The following is a 20,169-nucleotide window of genomic DNA, read 5'->3' on the forward strand; positions in this document are numbered from 1 at the left end:
GGATGAAATTTGGTGATTGAAATCAAATTAAATATTAAAAATAATTTTTTGAAACATAATTTATTTAAGGCATTCTATTGTATAATACAATGGAATCATTAATTTTTATCAACATCCATCTGCTTGTCTATAGGATCACTCTCATTTTCATCACTGTCATTTTCATCACTGTCATCTGTGTGTTCACTGTCTGAACTAGAATCACTGGAATCATACCAAATTTGTGAAGACAAATCATCCCTTAATATTGTATTCCACTCATCTAATTTACGATAATCTATAAAAAGAAACGAATTAGAAACAAATTTTATTTTATAAGTTTCTATTGTACGTACTGTGCGTACTAAAATGATGATTAGAGTAAGGAATGTGAATCTGATTGGTTATCTCGTATAGACTCAGCGCAATCATAAAGATAAGTATCCGCCGATACTTTCGCGTATTGGCCAAAAGCGTTAAATATATAAATGTTACATATATAAACAAAACAACATAGTAATGCGTGACGGTGAACGATCCCTGTACTGTTGTGCTGGTCATCTTTTCAGCAACGCACAATATACACAACATTTATCAAATTAATTACGTATATATAAATTATTACCTAAACTATAAAAATCGTTGAGTGTATATTGTCTGTTTTCATCCTCAAATAAGCCTCCATATAAATATAAGCTATTGTGCTTTACAACTAATCCAGAATTCATTCTTGGGGATGGAACAAACACATCTTTATATATGTTTTCTTTTTTATCAATAGTAGATATTTGTGTTGGTCCTATTGTAACTGTAAAGATTCCATCATCATCAATAACTTTAGATTCAACAGAAGTAGGGAGTGGTTCTTGCGTATCCATATGATTGTCATCTTCCATTTCGATATCATTTTCTTCCCCATCATCTTCCTTCAATTTTCTTCTTCGACGTCGTGTAGTTATATCTCTTTTTCCATTCAGTGTTACTGATGGTAAACAGTAATACATTTATTCTATTATTCTATCAAGAGAAGTTTTATACTAATTAATATATTTACCTATGTGCCATTGAAATTTTTCTAAATCTAAAGCTACTAAGTCATTGTAAAATATTCCACGAAGTTCCTCTTCATTATCTTCTTCATCAAAAACTCCACCAAATAAGTAAGCCAAATTTGGTTGAACCAAAGTGGCAGGTACGCTACATCGTGGTGATATTTTAATTCCTGATTGTTTTATAGGCACCCACTTCCATTTTAAACCTGACTGATCATTTTCTGTGACATAATATTTAATATTATTTAAATTTTAATATATGAAACATTTTATATAAAAAATTGCTTACTCTCAGGAGTCAATAAGAACATGTCACTATGAATGCAGCCTTTATCAACATCTTTTTTTATTCTTTCCTTACTATAACCACCATATACAAGAAGTTTATTGTCAGGTGTTGGCAGCAGTATACATCCAGATCTTGGAAACGGTGGAGTACCTGATTCATATGAGATATGTTAATATAATAATCTGCTTGTAAACTACAATTTTTATTTATTAAGATTTTACCTATTATATCAATTTTGTGCCATACATATGTTTCAAGATTAAATATATGTACATCATTGTAATATTTATAGTCTCTTAAGTTATCATGAAATCCACCAAATACTACCAACTGTTTTTTTATATGAGCCATTCTGTGGCCACTTCTGGCTGATGGCCCACCAGAAGATCTTAAAAGGGAATTAAAGGAGATAAGCAACTGAAAATTTTGACTTGCAAAATATTTAAAAAATATGATCAACATACAAAATTTTTTCCCACTTTTTCTCTCCAAATCGATAAACCCATAAATCTCTATAATGATAAAATTGTGATTCCGAAGGACTTGAAAATTCACCACCAAATACCCATAGTTCTCCTTTATTTGTACTTGTAGTTACAGCTTGATGACCACAACGTGGAGGAGGAGCACCAGGTGCTTTAATGATCATCCACTCATTTTTGTTTAAATTATATATAAACATATCTCCATAAACAAACGTCTGCAGATAAATATGAAACATATAAGAGAAGTAGACATTATTATTTATAAACTCTTATATTAACATATAAAACTTTTTAATTTACTGTTCGTCCATCATGAAATTCTCCACCAAGCATAATAAGTTCATCTTTGGAAGGATGTGCTGTTAAAGTAAAATTTACACGTCTGGATGGTGGATCTACTGCTTTTTCAATAACACGTTGTCTTTTAGTTTCTTCTTTTTCAATTTGAGCAATCACATTCTCTATATCTTCCTGTAATATATGACAATAAATCAATATCATTTCTGCACTATGAATTATGCATTATGAATCACATTTATAATACTTGGATAATAAATTATATTAAGACTATAATTACATGTTAAATAGGGATGACATACAATAAAAATATTTTTCTCTTATACTAAATTAAATATATTTCGGCGCAAAATCTGACTTTTTTAGAAATGTTTAGAAGCTTTATAAATATGCTTTAATTTCTTATATTTATGTATATATTTTCCTAACCTCACCAAGTGTAGCCAATTTTTTTTTTTGTTTAGCATTCAGCTTTTTTTCAGTTTTAAGTGCAGTTTTTGCATCACCACTTATCTTTTTTTTGTTTTTATCTTTTTTACCCATCTTATATGATAAGTTTTTTGAAGAGTAGAAAACACTTATGGCGAGCTACGCGACGTCAATACATTTGTCTGAGCGCCTCAACCTCTACATGCTTTGCGATCAAAATACATATGTACTTGTATAGTACAGTATTTAAAACTTATTTACATTTTGTACCAAGAAGATAGTTAGTAGTTTTTTTATTAGCCAGAAAAATTAATCAGATTTTTCTGAAAATGTATATTAAAAAATTATAGCCAATATATATAAGTTAAATTTTACTTTCTTTATAGGCGAATTTTTATTTGCAATCTTATAGTTTTCGGCGTGTAGAATCCGACTTGGGTATGTGGAATTTTTTTCAGATTTTCAGATTCTACACATCGAAAACTACAAAATTGCAAATAAAAGAGTGAATAATTCTTAAACCCTTAAAGTAAAGTTTAATTTTATTTTTACTTCTATCTTACATATATAAGTACATATATTTATCTAGAATATCACAAAATCATACATTATTTTTTATTAACATTATTTTATGATTTTTTTTAATATAATTATTCGATTTTTTACCACCACTGTATTTCTACTGTATCTAGATACATGTATATATCTATATAAATATAGAAACTTGTCTTGATTGAAATATAATTTATTTATATTCATTAAATTTTTATTTTTAATACTTAAATTTTAAAAAATATTATAGTATCTATTCGCAATGGAAACCGCGCTTAAATTTTGATCATGAAACTAAATGTTCTGAAATGAGTTACGTTTCTTCGGTTAGAAGTCGATCACAAGTATGTGCTTCTGCAGCAAACGTCAAAGTTGAAACAATTCTTAATAAGAATTTTTACTTTTCGAAGAAAAAGTGATATTTTGAAGATCATACTATTTAAAAAAATTCTATTACTGTATTCCTCACAGTGACGCTGTGAGATAGTTGTTGCAATTATTCACAGCATTGTTACCGTTCTAATACGTTCATGCAATGTTAGTTGGCTCTCTGTCCCGCGAAGCATTACATTATTTTTTTAGTGGCCACTTCAATGTTGTGATTATTTTCACATCTGATTAATTGTATCGTGGTCGAGTAAGGCGAGGTACGTGGTCGCATCATGTTTTGGGCAAATAATTACGTGTCATCCCCTAATATCGAGGCTCTTCTTAACAAAGAGGTAAAGAAGTCTTTTTTCAGATAAAACTGTTTTTCATCATGATTTAAATTTTGTACATTAAAAAAGATTTGTCGAAAATCCAAGCCACGAATGTAATCTACATTTTACTCTTATATTTCTATCTTATTTCATTGTTTTACTTAACTCAACATTATGTCTATTATTTATTTTCTTGTATGCTATTATTTCTTTCATATAGTTTCAGTATTTTTCCTTAATAAAAATTTGTAAAATATATTAATAATTTTTCAGAAATGTTGCAAAACATTAAATTTTTTATGACAGTATGTAATATCTGATGAAGAAAATGATTAGTGCTTTCTTGAAAAGCAATATTATGCTTAATAACTGTCATAAGATTTAAATATTTACTATTATGTTGATAGTATTTATATATTTTCTTTTAACCTTGTTCCTTCTACAATAATTTAGTAAATCATTTCATATAATACTTAAACTATCTTAGTTATGGTTTTGATACTTTTATAGCCTATAAAAGGAATAATGATGTCTTGTAATAATCTACATTTCAGTTTATTAAATATTTATTTTTATGCTAATATTAAAGAAATTAAATTTAATTTTTTCTATAATTTTAGGATGTTACGTTGCATGAATTGATGGATGAAGAGGATATACTACAAGAATGTAAAAGCCAAAATAAGAAACTTATAGATTAGTAAGTAAGATTAAAACACATTTCTATAAATATTAAATAATATACATATCGTAATATAATATTATTTATAGTCTTATAAGATCTGATGTAATGGAAGAGCTAATAACAATTACAACTAGAGAACCATCAACAGATATAGAAGAACGATGGCGCTATAAATATCCAAATGTAGCTTGTGAGCTACTAACGTGTGATGTTCCAGTCTTAAATGAAAAATTAGCAGGTTTGAATAAACCTATTTGAATAAACTTATAACAATTTAATTTTTTTCTCTATAATGTAAAAAATATATAATCTGAAATATGAAAAAGGATTTTAATAAAAATTCATTGTATTTTAGGCAACGAAGCATTGTTGGCAAAACTTTATTCTTTTATTGATACAGACCAACCACTAAATCCTCTGTTGGCATCATTTTTTAGCAAGACTATTGGAGTACTTATTGGTCACAAAACTGTTCAGGTGATTATAAATTAATGTATTAAATTTATTAAAATTGAATATATAAAACAATATAGAAAGTAGTTTTACATAATAACACTTTTTGTAATTAAAGTATAATTGCATTATAAGTATTAAATATCAAATTACCTTTCTTTTATTCCTTGATCATAACCTGAACTTTCAAATCCCATATTTCCATCTTCTCCACCAGAACTGGTATTCGTATCAGTTCACTTGTTTGCAGCTTTTAGAGTTTTTGAAAAGTCGTCAAACATGTGTCGATCTGCTTTTACAACATTTAGAGACATCTGCAATTATGGACTTAGTACTGAAACTTGTTAGTCAAGTTGAAGGAAATATGCGGCAAAATATATTAAATGTAAGAAGTTTGAAATTTTTATCTTTAATATTGTAGTTAATTGTATGCAAAATTTAAGTGTTTTGTTTTGTTTTATTGTATTTGACTATACTGTTGTGTTTCAAATTTTATGTACTTATTTTTTATTGGTTTAACAGTGGTTGGATAGTCAACAATTAGTGCAAAGAGTGGTAAAATTATTGTCCCCAAACTCTGAACCAAGTAAGCATGCAAATGCTGCACAATTACTTTGTGATATGATCACTGCTGCAAGAGAATATCAACGTACATCTACAGCACGTGCTGGTCCGGATCCTATTTTAAATACTCTTGAGTCGTAAGTATAAATAATAGAAATATAAAGACAATTTAAGATATTTAAATTATATTTTTTATTACAGAGCAGATACAGTAAGCCTGTTACTAGAGACTATTTTAACTGGAGAAAAACTAGAAAGTAGTATTCTTGGTGGAATTCAGGTACTTCTTACACTTTTACCAAAAGCTAACAAGTAAGGATGTAAATTATTTAAAAAAATTTTTAACCTCTTGCAAGAAAGTTTACATATCTTATTAACAGCTATGTTTGAAATTTCAGTGGAAGAAGTGAGGATAGCGTTCAAGGAAATGGTATTGAAGATGACATCACGGACAGTGAAGAACGAATAAAAATATCAAATGCAACTTTGCCTTACCTAGAACAGCTTCATAAACTTCTACTCGATCCACCTTATGTAAATATTATATTAATATTACACGCTTTCTCTAAACAAATGTATATGGTTTATAATATTGTTTAATATTTTTATAAAAACTAAATATCTTCGCGATGCATGCAAAAAATTATTTTATTTAATATAATTTTTCACAAACATATCTTTACACTACAGAAACCTCCTGTTAAGACAACTACAGGTGTGTTAGAATGTCCAGTTGGTATTACGCGTTTACATGTTGCAAAGTTGTTTACAACATTAATGGCAACTGAAAATGTAAAAGTTTATGGAGCCTTAGTAGAATTAGGAACATTCCAAACGTTACTTGTAAGTGAACTTAATAATCATTCAAAATTCAATGTTTTATAGTACTAAAGATGAATAAGAGATTAATTTTACTCTTTTTAAGGATTTATTTTTTAAATATATGTGGAACAATTTTCTACATACTCAAGTACAATTTTGCTTGGCTTTAGCTATTAATTGTGATTTTAAAGATACAAATGACATTATTTATGTTAATGTAAGTATTGCAATCAATAAGAATCAAAATATTTATTTTTATAATATATTATAAGTACAAATATTTTTGATTAATGTAATTATATTAATTTTTAGATATTTAACAAATGCAGATTGATAGATCGAATTTTGGAAGCATGGGACAAAAATGACAGTAAACAGTAAGTTAAATAGTAATTGTAAAAGAATATTGCATAAGTTTATATTTTACAGTAATACACCAATTTAAAAAAAAAAAACGGACGTTTTTATATTTTAGAAATAAAGAAATTGAAAATAAGCAAGGATACATGGGTCATTTAATAAACATTGCAAATAACATTGTTAATCAACGTGAAAAAAATGAAAATTTAGATAAATTCTTGAAGGATAATTTGTCACCCGAGTGTTTTAATAAATGGGATAATTTTGTGAATGTTGAATTGACAAAAATTAACAAAACACACCAAATTCTTTTAGTACGTATATAAGTTATTAGATAAATATCATTTATCTTTTTATTAATATTAGAATTATCCATCATTGCTTAAGTTATAATTCGAATTTCTAGGGTGGGAGACCTCAAGCGTCCATGACAAGCTCCAGTGGAAGTCCAGATGAATATAGTTCTTATCCCCAAGAAGAATTTCTTCAGGTTCAACGAGTCGAACAGGTTAGTATAACATATTTTTATGCAAAATAAATATAGACAATAAAAAGAAAGGTTGCAGAAAATGTACATAAAATGAATAGATTGTTATAGACTGAGAAAGTTTATTTGTGAGTTATAATATTTTATTATTTTTCATAATATTATACAACATAAATAGTTTTACACCAACTATCTGGGACAACATATGACAACACAATTTCCTGAAAATTTTGGATTCCACGATGATCAATTTAATGATGGCGATGACGCTCTTCAGTAAGTAAAAATATATACTTTACTACTAACACTTTATTGTATTTGTATATATGTCCATGATTACAAAGTTCTATGTTGCAAAACAATTAAAGAAAAATTAGGAAAATAGTACTATAATAAAAGAACATAATATGAAGCTATACATGTCTTCACAATATCTCTTCTTTTTTATAAATGTTATTATAGTAATTCAGTTGATCAATTAACAACGATGAGCTTTACTATCAGCGAAGAAGATCTAGACAAAAGGGAAGATATGTTCAATAAGGTACAAGTTACGTTAATAAAATTTGTTCATGAATATTTCAAGCTTTAACTTTTAACGATTTTATATAGATATGTCAGCAAAAGCAAAAGGCCGATCTAGAGGATTGTAATACAGTAGTCGAATGGGGCGATGAAGGAGAACTCACTTTTCAGACAGTTGTAGATAAACGTGACTGGCCAACAAAGCAGCAACATAATGATTCTAATTCATCCGATGAAGACGATGAGGATACACGAGACATGCATATGGAAATTGATTCTACGGAGTGTATGGATTAATTTTCATAATTACTTTCAGTTTTTATTTTCTTTTACGAAATAAATGTTCAATTCGCCATCAGTTTCAAATACAAAAATTCTCAACACTTAATTTTTAAATTTACGACACTGCTGCATTAACATTTGTTATCTCAGCTTGGGGTTCAACAGAACCATTACCTACCAATACTACACTTCCTGAGGTGAATCCATGGGACATGATGCCGTCAGAACCAGTTGAATCTATTGGCTGGGCAAATTTTGATAACTTCGAAAACACTCTTAACATGGGGAATGCTGTGATAATAGATAATAAATTGTGTGATGATGGTAAAAAGGAAACGTCGAATATAACAGTGGAGAATAAAATGGATACTGCATTGGGAAGTAAAGCAACTCTAGAAGCTGTTGGAGCAGGTGACATGAAAATTGAAGATTCAGTTGATAGTACCGCTTCATATATAGAAACAAATATAAATCATCAAAGTAAAGAGAGTAATTTGTATTCTGATTGTACTGCCGATAAAAATGCAAATCCAAGTGAAATTGTAGATAGCAGGTAAATAAAAAGCATTTATATATTTATAAGTATTGCATATTTAAAAATATAATGTAAAATATATAACATATATTTACAAACTTTAGAGAAATCAAGTGTGAAGGGAACATACAGAATACGGAAGTTGCGACTACTACGGTACAAAATGAAAAGTCTTCGAGCGATTATAAAATCCCATGTAACTTAAAAAATGTATCATCGGAAGCTGTATTATCGTCAACAGATACCAAATGAAAAATTATTTGTTGAGTATGGTATTGCAATAGAACAACAAAAAGTCATATCAAGTATAAATTTGTACGAATGATCAGAATATATATTACGTCCCTATATTTTCATTAGATCACATTAATTGTGCTTCATTGCGTTGGCGCCTGGGTAACAACTCATAGCAGGGTATAAGTATGGATTCAAAAGTAAAAGACTAACCGACGCTCAACTATGAATAGTTTATTACTTGATGTATATGTTTATGTTCTCGGATCGCCAAAGTTTCAATTATAAATACAACTTCGTGAAATACAATTTTCCAGATTTTCTTAATGGACATTGTTATTAAAAATTTCTTTAGGTTGTTATTTGTACGTAATTAATACAAAAATTTGATTAAATTGTCACACATCCTTCGTGTTGCAAATTTGGTATAATATATTAGCATGATGAAGTAGATAAAGTACAATTTGTACAAAATCGACGAATGCCAAGAAAATCTAACTTGGTCGCCCGATACCTGTTCTCACAAAAGTATTACATGCTGATGTGTGTGTATATATGTGAATGTACATACATACATATACACATACATACATATATTGTAATGTTTTAAGTGATACTGATACGAGGCTGCTTAAAAAGAATCACCGTAAATAATAATATTTAATAAAAAAAACTGGTGCTTTTGCTTCTTCGTTCGATAAGGCAAAGGTACTTACGTGCAGTGCCTATTGTTTGATTAAACGTTTGCTCGTGCAACGATGCGATATAAACAAGAAAGAAAATTATGTATTTTTATTACGTTGATGGTAGTGCTCATCCAATGTATACATATGTAATGTAGTGAAGTATTTCAATGACGAATGTACTTTCATTTGCATTCCAGAGAAGAAACTTTAGTAAATCTTAGTAACTATAATGTTTTCTCAAAATGATCTTCCAAAAAAATATAGTATTAAATTGCAAGGATCGAAATTTTAAGTAATTTGTATTTTCAATAATATGTATATAATTTTCTGAAACAAAATTTTGTGATCTGTTTTCTAATTGTCTAAGAAATTTTGTTTGCTTTGAAAATTTTTGGGTATAATAATGTGTTTATAGTACCGTACATGAAATATTGTACATAAGTAATAAATATAAGCAGTGTTCAAAATTAAAAAAAGATATTATTCTTAATACTTTTGTTTCATATTATTATGTAATATTAGAATTATAAACGTACTTCGTGATGTCATATATATATCATAATTAAAAACATTGATATAATATCTTAATTCATTGATTTATAAATTATAAAATATTTTTATGGAAAATGCTATAACTCAAATGTACTGCAAACATGATCAAGATATTTCTAAATAAGAAAATAAAATCATAAAATTTCTTTATATTTTACCACATACTAAAAAAACGTACAAACAGTATTTTAGTTATTTAATTAAATTACATGTTATCATAATCCAATGATAATGCTAAATGCTTGTCATATTTAAATATAGTATTTGAATACAACAAGAAAATGTTATAGCTTCTAACTTAATGAATTACAAATAATATTGTTCATATTAATAAAAAGAATTTAAAAAGAAATGACAAGGATTTTTATTTTTTAGTTTCTTATATAGAGCATACAACTAAATAGGATCACCCAAATATCTGCTTTATTTATTGTTATATGAAAAGCTTCTCAAGACAAAGTTACACTATTTCAAGGACCGCATGTAACCATGGAACTAGCTTCTTTTCATGATCATTTTTTTTTACAAGATTTCAAGTCATCAGTGTTTTCTTAAACAGAGCTCTAGAATTTGAATTTTCTAATTTTGCCATATACCGATTAAACATAATTAAATATTATATATATATATATCTAATGTATATAATATTCAGACGCAATAATTATAATCCAGAGTAATTATAATTTAAAAAATATAATTTTGACGCAAATATCTCAAGATTAAATAACTGTAATAGTATGGTCATTAAGGTCGCCGAGTTTGTTTATTCACGTTCTACAAGGATATCGAAAAATAAATATAAGATTCTATTTAAAAAAATCGGTGATGACCTTGAAATTTCGTAGAAAAATGATCATGGAAGAAAGTTATTTCTATCGTTACATGTGACCCTTGCAATACTGTAACTTTGTTCTAAGAAGTTTCTTAATTGAGCAATAAATAAGGCAGACATTTATGTACAAAACTTTGCGTGTAAAGTTCATAAAATCTATATACTAAATTTACTATATAAAATATTCAAAATACAAATAACATTTGCACTGTTAATTTAATTATGGCAAGTAAAACGGTAGCTTATTATTTATCTTTCAAGAATTTTCATTGTACATTTAATAACTCAACACCAATCACTTTCTTTGAGAGAAATATTTTATCTGAATAGAACAGTTTTGTTTACATAAATTTCAAAATTGAATAAATTCCCGCAAAATTTCTCATAAGATAATAATTATAATAATGCTAACACAAAGTATGAAATATAAGATAGATTAATAGATTTAATAATTCCATGCATTTTAACATTTTCGTATCACACAATCTCGAGACACTAGAGACCTCTTTCTAAATAGTGCCAATACATTACGTTATATAACGTGGAATTTTATTATAAATTTACAAGAATCTTTATGCAAGGATTGTTTACATTAGTTATGTAATTTTATAAACAATCTGGTGTTCTGAAACGGTAGCAACGTTTTCTAAAAGCATAATCATTCCTTGAAATTCTATAAAGTCATTAATCTTTTGCATATTTCATCTGTAAATCAAGTTTGTATTACATCGAAAATGAAGTTGTTGTGTTCATGCTGCTGACGTCTTAAACTTTATTCGTAATCCATTAATCATAAGTATATATTTAAAATATTTATTCGACTGATATACTATTACAATTATATACATTAAAAAAAATATGCTAACATTGATATTTTTTATCGTTAGTGGTAGCTTAGAAGGAAGATTGAAGTCAATACAGTCAACTGTATTTTACGTTATTACATCATACTAGTGTGCATAGTTGCGAAGCATACATATCAATCTCCAAAAAGGTAAAAATTTATTATTACTTTTGTGTTCATATTTTATTCTTTTACATTATTCCATACTCGATTTTAAGAATGTGTGTAGCGATTTTGCTTTCGTCTTTGAAATTTACCATACTTATTAAATTATTCTCAAAACTTGCTTTTTGTTAAGTACTCTTTCTTATTTATTTTTATCATGTCATAAGAGATATTATGAATATAATTATGTTCTATACCTAATTGACAAAATATTATTTTCAATGTTTATCTTTTAGTTTAATGGAGATAGCCAGAGCCTTTCAAGTTTTTAGAAAATACTGGTTTGTGACATTTATTCCGACGTGCACTATATTTGCTATTTGTGCAGATTTGAGACATACATATTTGTGGAAGAAACAATTAGCTGCAGAGGAGCAACTAAAATCAAACATTTAAAATGCCAGCATTATCACCAGTGGCTCAACAAGCTATAGCAACTGTTATGTTTGTGTGTGTAATATACACTGGGCGCCAACTTTACAACTATGGCTCTGGGTTAATGATGAGTGACTTTCGTGATAAATCAGCTTTATTTGGAAGAGAATTAAAACCCGGAGAACCTCCATCTTGGCCATAATTTACTCTTATATTATGTTACATTATATATAATATATTAGTTGTCTTCTAAGTACATCTGTATTTTAAAGATAACTATATGTATACAAAATAATAAATTAGTAAGAGGAAATAATAAATCATGTAAGTTATAATGGTTTCATTATTTGCTTATCTATTAAATAATTGATGTACAATTGTTTTCCTTATCAAATAATTCCTTATATTTCTTGTTTTTATTCTTTTTTATTCTTTTCATAAAGAAAGTATATATACTCCATATCTGTAGATATTCACTTGCTTAACGAATTTCCCATTTGACTTATCTTTACACATATTTTTCATTAGAAAAGGAAATTAATTCAATAATTGTTAACATAATGTAATGTATCAATATTTATCTTACCACACACATATGTACACTCAATATTATTTAATATTATTTGTAGATCATGTATCTTCATGTAATGAAAACTTCTATCTCATATTTCTATTATTTCATTGTACTGAAATAGATATATTTTGTTAAACAAATTTTTGTTCCTAGAATATTTCATGTACTGAAAATGTATTTATTTACATTAAATTGTGTTTATAGTTATATATAAACATAATAATTAGATCATCTATTCATAGAATTAAATATCAATGAATTTTTATATTTGAAAATAAATCATCATTCTATTGCAAAAATATATTTATCTCTTAATCTGATTTTGTTTTATGTTAAAAGGATATCAGATTTCACTAGTGTACTCATTTTTCAACGACATATATGTACTAATATAGGCGTACCTTAATACAAAAATAAAACTAGCAAAGAATATCAAAACGTTTTGAAGTTTTATATTAAAACTGTCCAGTAATTTTAATTAGCAGTAATTTACCTTCTTTGAGGCTATTGGAAGGAGTAAAATAAATTGAATAGAACTTATATAAAATATTGTACAGATTAATTACTAAGTTCTTGAGAATTTTGTAATTTCTGTAGTTTTTGAACCTATTTCAAAGGTTTCCCCTAATTTAGATATTTTCAATTTGCAAGTCTATTGTAAAGAGGGCGCTATTATTGATTCATTAATTCAGGGCCATCTAGATGGCGTTCTAAAGTCTCCATGTAAAATTACTTTTTATTTAATTTCATATTATTTCATTTTAAACGATATGATTTATACAATAAATATATAACAAATATTTTATGGCTCTTTCTTAAGGTGAAGTGTTTGTACATTTTCTATATTTAACCAGATTTAACGAATTAATATCTTTCCCCCTAATATGGAGTACATATCGACATGCGCGCGCATATTGATTTGACCAATGGTTCCGTACATTTTACTGAAACCAGTATCGTAGATAGAAAATGAACACCCAATAATATGCTGCGCGAAGAAATAAAATAATGTATGATAAAATTAGTAATAAAGTTGTAAATGTAATCGAGAAAAAGTACATTCGGGAACGTCATATTTAATTATTACAAAATTAAATATATGTTATTATAATTAATATACATTAAATTATTAAAATAACTGTCTCTTGTAAGTGAGACAACTTCTTATTTCGTTACTTTTTTGTCGTTTGAATTCAACGTATTTGAAGTATAATTAATATTTCAATAAAGATGGACGTCGGTTTTGTAATAACAAATACATACATAACAAAAAGTTATTTTAGTCTTACAAAAGTGTATGTTATATGAATTAAAGTAAATATAGTTTAAATATTCATTAGAAACGATCATCGAAATATTTGAAAGACGTAAAATCAAATTTTTATGGTTGAATGAAAAGAAGAGAGGATGGGGCGCAAGTGCGGTTTATACGGTAGTGTAAGTTGCGCCGTTGGCAGCAAAATGGTGAAGAGCAGAGGGGGTTAGGAGCTTGCATCGTTGCAGCGTTGCAGTTGTCCGCCATTGCTAGGGAGTTAACTTGAATACTAGGCTAGGCGAAGATCTCGGTGCTTACCGCGTGCCCCCCCTCTCCCTTGCATCGTGGAAAAAACTATTTAGTGATTTCGTGTTACGATTTTGGGTATTTTGAGATCCGGGCGATTTCGAATCGGTCTTCGTTCGGAAGGAATGGAGAAGAGACAACCGACAATGATTACGACCAGTGAGGCGAGCTTACACGCTAATCTACTAACCACGACGGGCCAGCGTCTTACTCCAACAGGCAAAATCAGCCATGCCAAGACGCGTGTCTACACGCAACGGTACCGTAAAGAATGGGAACAAATGCCCGATTTTAAAGGTACTTTTTGTTATTGTTTATTGCTTATTTTGAAATAGCACGTTATCGGCTAAAACGAATACGTTTCTTCAACACTTCAACACATATTCTAACGTATTGTGCTACGGTGAATATCTTCATATGTATTTAATAATCGTAGCTCCGTCGGTTCGTCACAGTATTAAGCAATGATGTTTTTGATTAGTAGCGGTTAATTATTTTTAGAGGAAATCATTGTCACGTGCAATAGTACAATCAACTTTATTTCCTTTGGATTTCATCAGCGGTAGATACTTATTACGATTTATAACATCTTCAATTCGCCACAATATTCTTCTTGTATCTTATTTTCTTATTATAGTATACTTAGAAGTGTATATAACTATCGTGTATCACTATTTCGAATTACGCATTATCAATCTTTGTAAAATTTAAATATAATCGTTTATATATATATAGCATAGCTGGTCAAATTCATCCATACTTAAATAACTCTCACTTGACGCAAGATTTTTTTGTAGAAATGGGAAAATTCAACGTGTTACGTACGCGACACATGACTGTAGTCCATTCAACGAGTCGAATCAATCGAGATAAATAAAACCACGTGATCAAACTCTAGGGGAAACAGGGTCGGTTATACAATTTCAATATATTACAAAATAGAAAATTGCATTTCTAAACATTAATCTTGTAAGTCTTTTCCACGGTCATATAAACAGACCTGGACACTCGCTAGGGGAAATTGCCCATTGAGTGAAGCCTAAAAAATCCACATAGCTGATAGAAGTAAGGGTCATTTTGCGCCCGATCATATAAACAAATCTAGTATAAGTATAATTGTAAAATTTCACTTTTGCGTATAAAAGTTATATACTCTTCTCAATAAATATTTCATTTATAATAGCATTTATTATTTAAGAGAATATTTTTAATATTTTTTTAATAATAATCTCTTTCAACATAAAATTTCTTGCTTATACATATTTCCTTACTACTATTCTATTAGAGGTTATTACTAAACTTATAATTTTTTATCTTTCTTAATTTAAGAAATATGTAACATTTCATTTTACTGCTTTTATTGTCTAAGTTTATTATGATTGTTTCAATAATAAAAGAAATGTGAATAAAAGAATACCTACCTAGTCAATTTTAATTATTCAAAATAAATCGTAATTCCTCGCGCATACACGGAACGCGCCTAGCTAGCTCTGTCGACCATGTTGATTTTTTAGCGGATAGATGCTTTTGTCTATGCTTTCGATATAGTATAAGATATAGTAGGAAAAAAACTGTCACATCCTCTCCGCATATTTAAATTTCATATCTTTCCTTTAGTTTCTGGAATATTTTTTAGCGAAATTTTATTTTCTTTTAGAAAAATTCAGATCTCTATAATTTTTATATTGAGATATATTGGATACATCAATCTATATAAAACACAATACAAAATAAACAGTGCTTTGATTGTGTATTCTGCAAGATATACAATCCTTTTTGCTACTTTCTAATTCTTTCAGATATCGCTAATTGGAAAAAGCAAGTGAAATTATGAGTTCAAATAGAAAGAACGTTATATGAAATATCTATAAGAAAGAACTAAAGAGTAACAGTGTCGAAAGAGTTCTTACAGAGATAGTAAAAATAACTGCCTCTACCAGGAGTTACCTACCACAGAAGTTTCTGAAATAAGAATTGAATGATTATATTACCCAATTTTAAGAAGACTACATTTTATAATGTACTAAAAGATGAAATTTAAATGTATACAAATTGACCACGATAGTTTTCTACATGATACAGAAGACTTAAGAGTAGTAGCTATATAAATGTACAAGAAAGTGATTTTTCATTTTATAATATATCGAGATTATAAATGCGACGAGACTGTTTTCACTAGAATGTGTTTATGTAGTTATATTTACATTGATTGACTCGATTCGTTGAGCGAAGCATAGCGTTAATAAGTTACCAATAAAAGTATACAAGTCAACCTTCGATTCGATGTTACCATACAGTTAAAATGTGTTTAGTAACACGGTATATTCGGCAGAATGTTTCGTAGCCTTTCGAAAGAGAGAACAGTGCTCTTAAAATAACAAACAAAGAAATATTTAACATGATATTTTACCATAGGATGGTTGACGTCCGTGCCGTTCCAATCAACACGAGCTTATTGTCTGTATTGCAAGAAAAATCTCCATGCGCACCGACTTTCTTTGTTAAAACATACATGTACGATGAAGCATCAACGATCAGCTTTGTCACACGAAGCGGAAGAAAAAAAGAAGGCTGCAGCTCGAAAGGCGAACGCGGTAGAAGAGGTTGAAATAGAAGAAGTCGAGGAAATTGAGGTTTATATTCGTCCCATTTGTAATTAGCTTTATACTGCTTGAATAAATTAGATAAAATTAAATTATGTTCATGTTATAAAGGGATACATTACGGTAAGCAATATTAAACAAATTGATTGAAGCATTTTTTTATTAGGCTATTGAACACACTCAAACTGAAATAGAAGAAAATGAAGATGAGGTGGAATATGTTGTTGAGAGATTAGAAACGGATGATGAGCTGGATGAAGCTCAGATTAAAGATCCAATCGAAGATGTTGGTGCTGAAGCTGAGGATGAAGAAGATGAGGAAGATGATGATGTAGAAGATGTGCAGTTGCAGATGCCTTCTGATGAAGAAGATGTTAAGCATTCGATAAAAAAGATTAAAATAGGGAGGGTGGTGAGTGATTCCTTTATTTGTATGGAATAAATGTTTTATAAATTAAATTCATGAATATTTCACATTATTGTAAACTAATTACATTAATTTAGGAGAACTGCGAGGATTCCTTGACAGAAGCTATGGATCATATGCAGAGTGAATATTTGGAAGAAAGTGATAATCAAGAAACTGTACAAATGGAAATAGTTGTAGAATCAGAAGATCAAAGTAATTCAGATATGCAAGTCGTATCGATTCTTCCTGATACTGAAGATTCTAGTAAAGAATCGTCAAAGGAATCACGCGAAAATGGAAGAGCGATTCGACGAGGCGATAGTAAATTAGATAGAAAATCTGCAAAATTATTGGTGAATGTATATAACAATATAAAAAATATACTATAAATGATATTTTAACAAAAGGTCCAAATAAAATATAAATGATGTTTTAGCAAGATGAATGCAAACAGCAAGGAGATTCGGGAATAATGGTGGCATGTCCGTTACCTATTTTAGGTACAGCTTATCAAATTAGTTCCTCGGTCGCACCTAGTACTAACACCATCGGTGTGCTTCAGCCAGTGAATACAATCCCCATTGCACCTGCGCAAAGTAAAACGATTACTTTGGCGACGGGTGGAAAAACTCTGACTTTGACAGGTGGTACATTCCAACCTGGTGCTCAGTATGTGCTGAGTAAATTAAAGGGTAAATTTCCTACGTTGGTAATGGCTGATAAAAAAACTACAATTGTAGCTAATCAAGCAGAGGATGCCGCGAAAGGTGCTCAGATAAACAAGGATCAGTTAGATGTAGCAAGTACTAGTTATCAAAGTCCAAAAAGAGTACGTCGATTTTTGGTATTTGCAAATTAATGGCATTTCTTGCCTTATCAATATTTAAACACTATGGTTCTTCTAGCATGTACTTTTAAAAACCGTTAATAATCCAACAATTAAAAAGCCTCGCATTTCAACTCACGTTATGGACACTAGTAAAGGTTTACCAATTGGAGGTTTGCAAGTTAGCCTTTATAAGTTAATGGATGGGAGGTGGACTTTTTTAAATGAAAGGTATAATACTGAAATCAAATATTTTCTGCATTTATCACACCAGAATCTATTAATTCTACAATAAAGTACGCAAGATCTATTTTCCTTTGTTCCAGTAATACGAGCCCGAATGGTCGATGCGTAGATTTGGTGGATAACATGAAAGTTAATTTCACAGCTGGACGTTACAAGATTCACTTCGATGTTGATAAATATTTTACGCTAAGAAGGATAGAAACAATGTATCCGTTTATCGAGATTGTTTTTGATGTAAAAAACCCTGCTGGTCACTATCACATACCAGTGCTTCTGAGTCCATTTGGTTACACCACCTACCGTGGTTCCGAAAGATAAACTTTAATCAAGTCAGTACGTGTTTATCAAGTATTTTATTTCTTTGTAAAGAAATTAAATTTCGTAAAAATAAATACGTTTTACGATTTAACGTGCAGATTAGGATTAATACGCAACAAACGTATTTTTATTATGGCTTATATGGTTGGTCATGTGGCGGTCTCAACAGCAAATACCACCACTCGACACTAACTAGTGTCGGACGACGGCAGCGCAGTGGTTAGCGCCTTAGGTTACGAACGTTCGGGACCCGGGTTCGAATTCCGGCGACCGGAGTTCCGATTTTTCTTCCACGCTTCTAAATTAGAAGAAAAACCGAGTAGTACCCCAGCAGCGACATCTACAACCAGCAGCTGCAATCATCACGGACAACACGCACACCTCAAATTGGTGGTGACCCCGACGTGATCCGACAGCGAAAAGAGGTGTGCGATCGTGATATCGCTATCCGAGACTTCGATCATCTCGAATCTAAGACCGTGGCAATTTGGATCTACCGCTACGACGCACACGGAACGGCCTTTCCTTCGGCAAAACTTCGACGCCCCACCGCCGGCCCACGCAAGCTGGTGACTGGTGGATAACACGAGAGCCAGGAGTAATGTAGCCATTGCAAAGTTCATGGACATCACCATCAGCACGTCATAAAAAGAGGAAGAGGGGGGTTCTACGACTGTACGCGGAAACGCTCCGCGCCGTACCGGCAGGTATCCATCGCCACATCGAAGACAACGTACAACATCTGCACGGGCTTGACAACAATCGGCTGACGCTTTACCACACTAAGAAGAAACGTTATCACTGGTAAAGGGGTACTGTGGCGGCACTCGACAACAGATACCGCCACTCGACATTAACTTCTACCCGACGACGGTAGCGCAGTGGTTACGAACGTTCGGAACCCGAGTTCGAATCTCGGCGCCCGATAGTCCAATTTTTCTTCCATGGCACATAAATGAGAAGAAAGCAGCAATATCTTATAGCGATGTCTACATCAGCAGGAGCAGCAGCAAGCACTATCGTGATAACTACTTATTACACCTCAATCATGCAGAGGAAGTTAATAGGTGTATACGATGATAATAATAATGCCTCGTTAGTTTTACGTTCATAGTGTACATGCATTGTTAATTTACAGCTATTATTTCCGCATACACCTAACATTTGTAATCTTGCATTCAACGGCGTAATGCGAATTAGAAGGGACAAAATTCATATTCTTTTATTTATATTTCTGTTAGTTGCATTTTATGGAAGAAATTATTAGTTGTATGTGTGTGTACCCGCATTTGCTATACGTGGAGAGAATGTTATGAAAAAGTGGGAGGTGTATAATCATTGGTAGAATTGTTAAATTGTAATATCAACATTTGTGAAAAAATATATTTTATTTCTTAGTTTATAAAAGTTTGATATGTTCGAAAACGAATCAACTAGTTTGTCAACT

At 29.9% G+C, this 20,169-nt stretch overlaps 3 protein-coding genes and 2 long non-coding RNA genes across 9 annotated transcripts; 3 read left to right on the forward strand and 2 right to left on the reverse strand.

Annotated features, from left to right (window-relative positions):
* Positions 1-41: 41 nt before the first annotated feature.
* LOC117207665 (kelch domain-containing protein 4-like) lies at positions 42-2,810 on the reverse strand. Of its 2 annotated transcripts, none has more exons than XM_033448069.1 (8): positions 2,532-2,810; positions 2,106-2,276; positions 1,785-2,020; positions 1,542-1,708; positions 1,321-1,470; positions 1,034-1,252; positions 605-961; positions 42-277 (listed from the first exon to the last, which is right to left on the reverse strand). In XM_033448069.1, the coding sequence occupies exons 1-8, from the start codon at positions 2,643-2,645 to the stop codon at positions 99-101; spliced, it is 1,593 nt and encodes a 530-aa protein (XP_033303960.1). In that variant the 5' UTR covers positions 2,646-2,810; the 3' UTR covers positions 42-98. The 2 variants fall into 2 exon arrangements, with proteins under 2 accessions (XP_033303960.1, XP_033303961.1); XM_033448070.1 differs by lacking the exon at positions 2,532-2,810 and adding an exon at positions 2,383-2,525.
* A 581-nt stretch (positions 2,811-3,391) lies between these two features.
* LOC117207649 (serine/threonine-protein phosphatase 6 regulatory subunit 3) lies at positions 3,392-9,660 on the forward strand. The gene is made up of 18 exons (XM_033448049.1): positions 3,392-3,805; positions 4,405-4,484; positions 4,556-4,707; positions 4,825-4,946; positions 5,140-5,307; positions 5,445-5,623; positions 5,688-5,798; positions 5,885-6,020; positions 6,177-6,329; positions 6,412-6,525; positions 6,621-6,685; positions 6,784-6,982; positions 7,075-7,176; positions 7,334-7,431; positions 7,618-7,699; positions 7,768-7,966; positions 8,113-8,515; positions 8,602-9,660. Exons 1-18 carry the CDS (start codon positions 3,746-3,748, stop codon positions 8,747-8,749), a joined length of 2,571 nt encoding a protein of 856 aa, XP_033303940.1. The 5' UTR covers positions 3,392-3,745; the 3' UTR covers positions 8,750-9,660.
* Positions 9,661-11,274: 1,614 nt separating this feature from the next.
* Positions 11,275-12,173, forward strand: LOC117207652. The gene is made up of 3 exons (XR_004487563.1): positions 11,275-11,597; positions 11,689-11,795; positions 12,139-12,173. It is a non-coding gene; the product is annotated as an uncharacterized LOC117207652 (long non-coding RNA).
* Positions 12,174-12,409: 236 nt separating this feature from the next.
* LOC117207653 lies at positions 12,410-13,726 on the reverse strand. The gene is made up of 2 exons (XR_004487564.1): positions 13,161-13,726; positions 12,410-12,871 (listed from the first exon to the last, which is right to left on the reverse strand). It is a non-coding gene; the product is annotated as an uncharacterized LOC117207653 (long non-coding RNA).
* A 523-nt stretch (positions 13,727-14,249) lies between these two features.
* Positions 14,250-20,129, forward strand: LOC117207650. Of its 4 annotated transcripts, XM_033448051.1 has the most exons (9): positions 14,250-14,617; positions 16,736-16,953; positions 17,090-17,335; positions 17,428-17,685; positions 17,769-18,161; positions 18,238-18,389; positions 18,485-18,733; positions 19,375-19,380; positions 19,538-20,129. In XM_033448051.1, the coding sequence occupies exons 1-7, from the start codon at positions 14,446-14,448 to the stop codon at positions 18,720-18,722; spliced, it is 1,677 nt and encodes a 558-aa protein (XP_033303942.1). In that variant the 5' UTR covers positions 14,250-14,445; the 3' UTR covers positions 18,723-18,733; positions 19,375-19,380; positions 19,538-20,129. The 4 variants fall into 4 exon arrangements, with proteins under 4 accessions (XP_033303942.1, XP_033303943.1, XP_033303944.1 ...); XM_033448052.1 differs by lacking the exons at positions 19,375-19,380; positions 19,538-20,129 and adding an exon at positions 18,821-18,938; XM_033448053.1 differs by lacking the exons at positions 19,375-19,380; positions 19,538-20,129 and having other exon boundaries at positions 17,769-17,976; positions 18,073-18,161; positions 18,485-18,819.
* Positions 20,130-20,169: the final 40 nt, after the last annotated feature.

This window comes from Bombus bifarius, unplaced genomic scaffold (genome assembly GCF_011952205.1).
Source record: "Bombus bifarius isolate JDL3187 unplaced genomic scaffold, Bbif_JDL3187 scf7180000008045, whole genome shotgun sequence".
Lineage (NCBI taxonomy): Eukaryota > Metazoa > Arthropoda > Insecta > Hymenoptera > Apidae > Bombus > Bombus bifarius.

Bases quoted from the DNA above. Each gene is read 5' to 3' on its own strand.
- LOC117207665 (XM_033448069.1), bottom strand. From the start codon at position 2,645: ATGGGTAAAAAAGATAAAAACAAAAAAAAGATAAGTGGTGATGCAAAA. The intron at 1,253-1,320 runs GTAAGCAATTTT...ATTATGTCACAG, and splicing joins GTTCTTATTGACTCCTGAGA to AAAATGATCAGTCAGGTTTA. The intron at 962-1,033 runs GTAAATATATTA...GTTTACCATCAG, and splicing joins AAAATTTCAATGGCACATAG to TAACACTGAATGGAAAAAGA.
- LOC117207649 (XM_033448049.1), top strand. From the start codon at position 3,746: ATGTTTTGGGCAAATAATTACGTGTCATCCCCTAATATCGAGGCTCTT. The intron at 3,806-4,404 runs GTAAAGAAGTCT...CTATAATTTTAG, and splicing joins AGGCTCTTCTTAACAAAGAG to GATGTTACGTTGCATGAATT. The intron at 7,700-7,767 runs GTACAAGTTACG...GATTTTATATAG, and splicing joins GGGAAGATATGTTCAATAAG to ATATGTCAGCAAAAGCAAAA.
- LOC117207650 (XM_033448051.1), top strand. From the start codon at position 14,446: ATGGAGAAGAGACAACCGACAATGATTACGACCAGTGAGGCGAGCTTA. The intron at 17,336-17,427 runs GTGAGTGATTCC...ACATTAATTTAG, and splicing joins AGATTAAAATAGGGAGGGTG to GAGAACTGCGAGGATTCCTT. The intron at 18,390-18,484 runs GTATAATACTGA...CCTTTGTTCCAG, and splicing joins TGGACTTTTTTAAATGAAAG to TAATACGAGCCCGAATGGTC.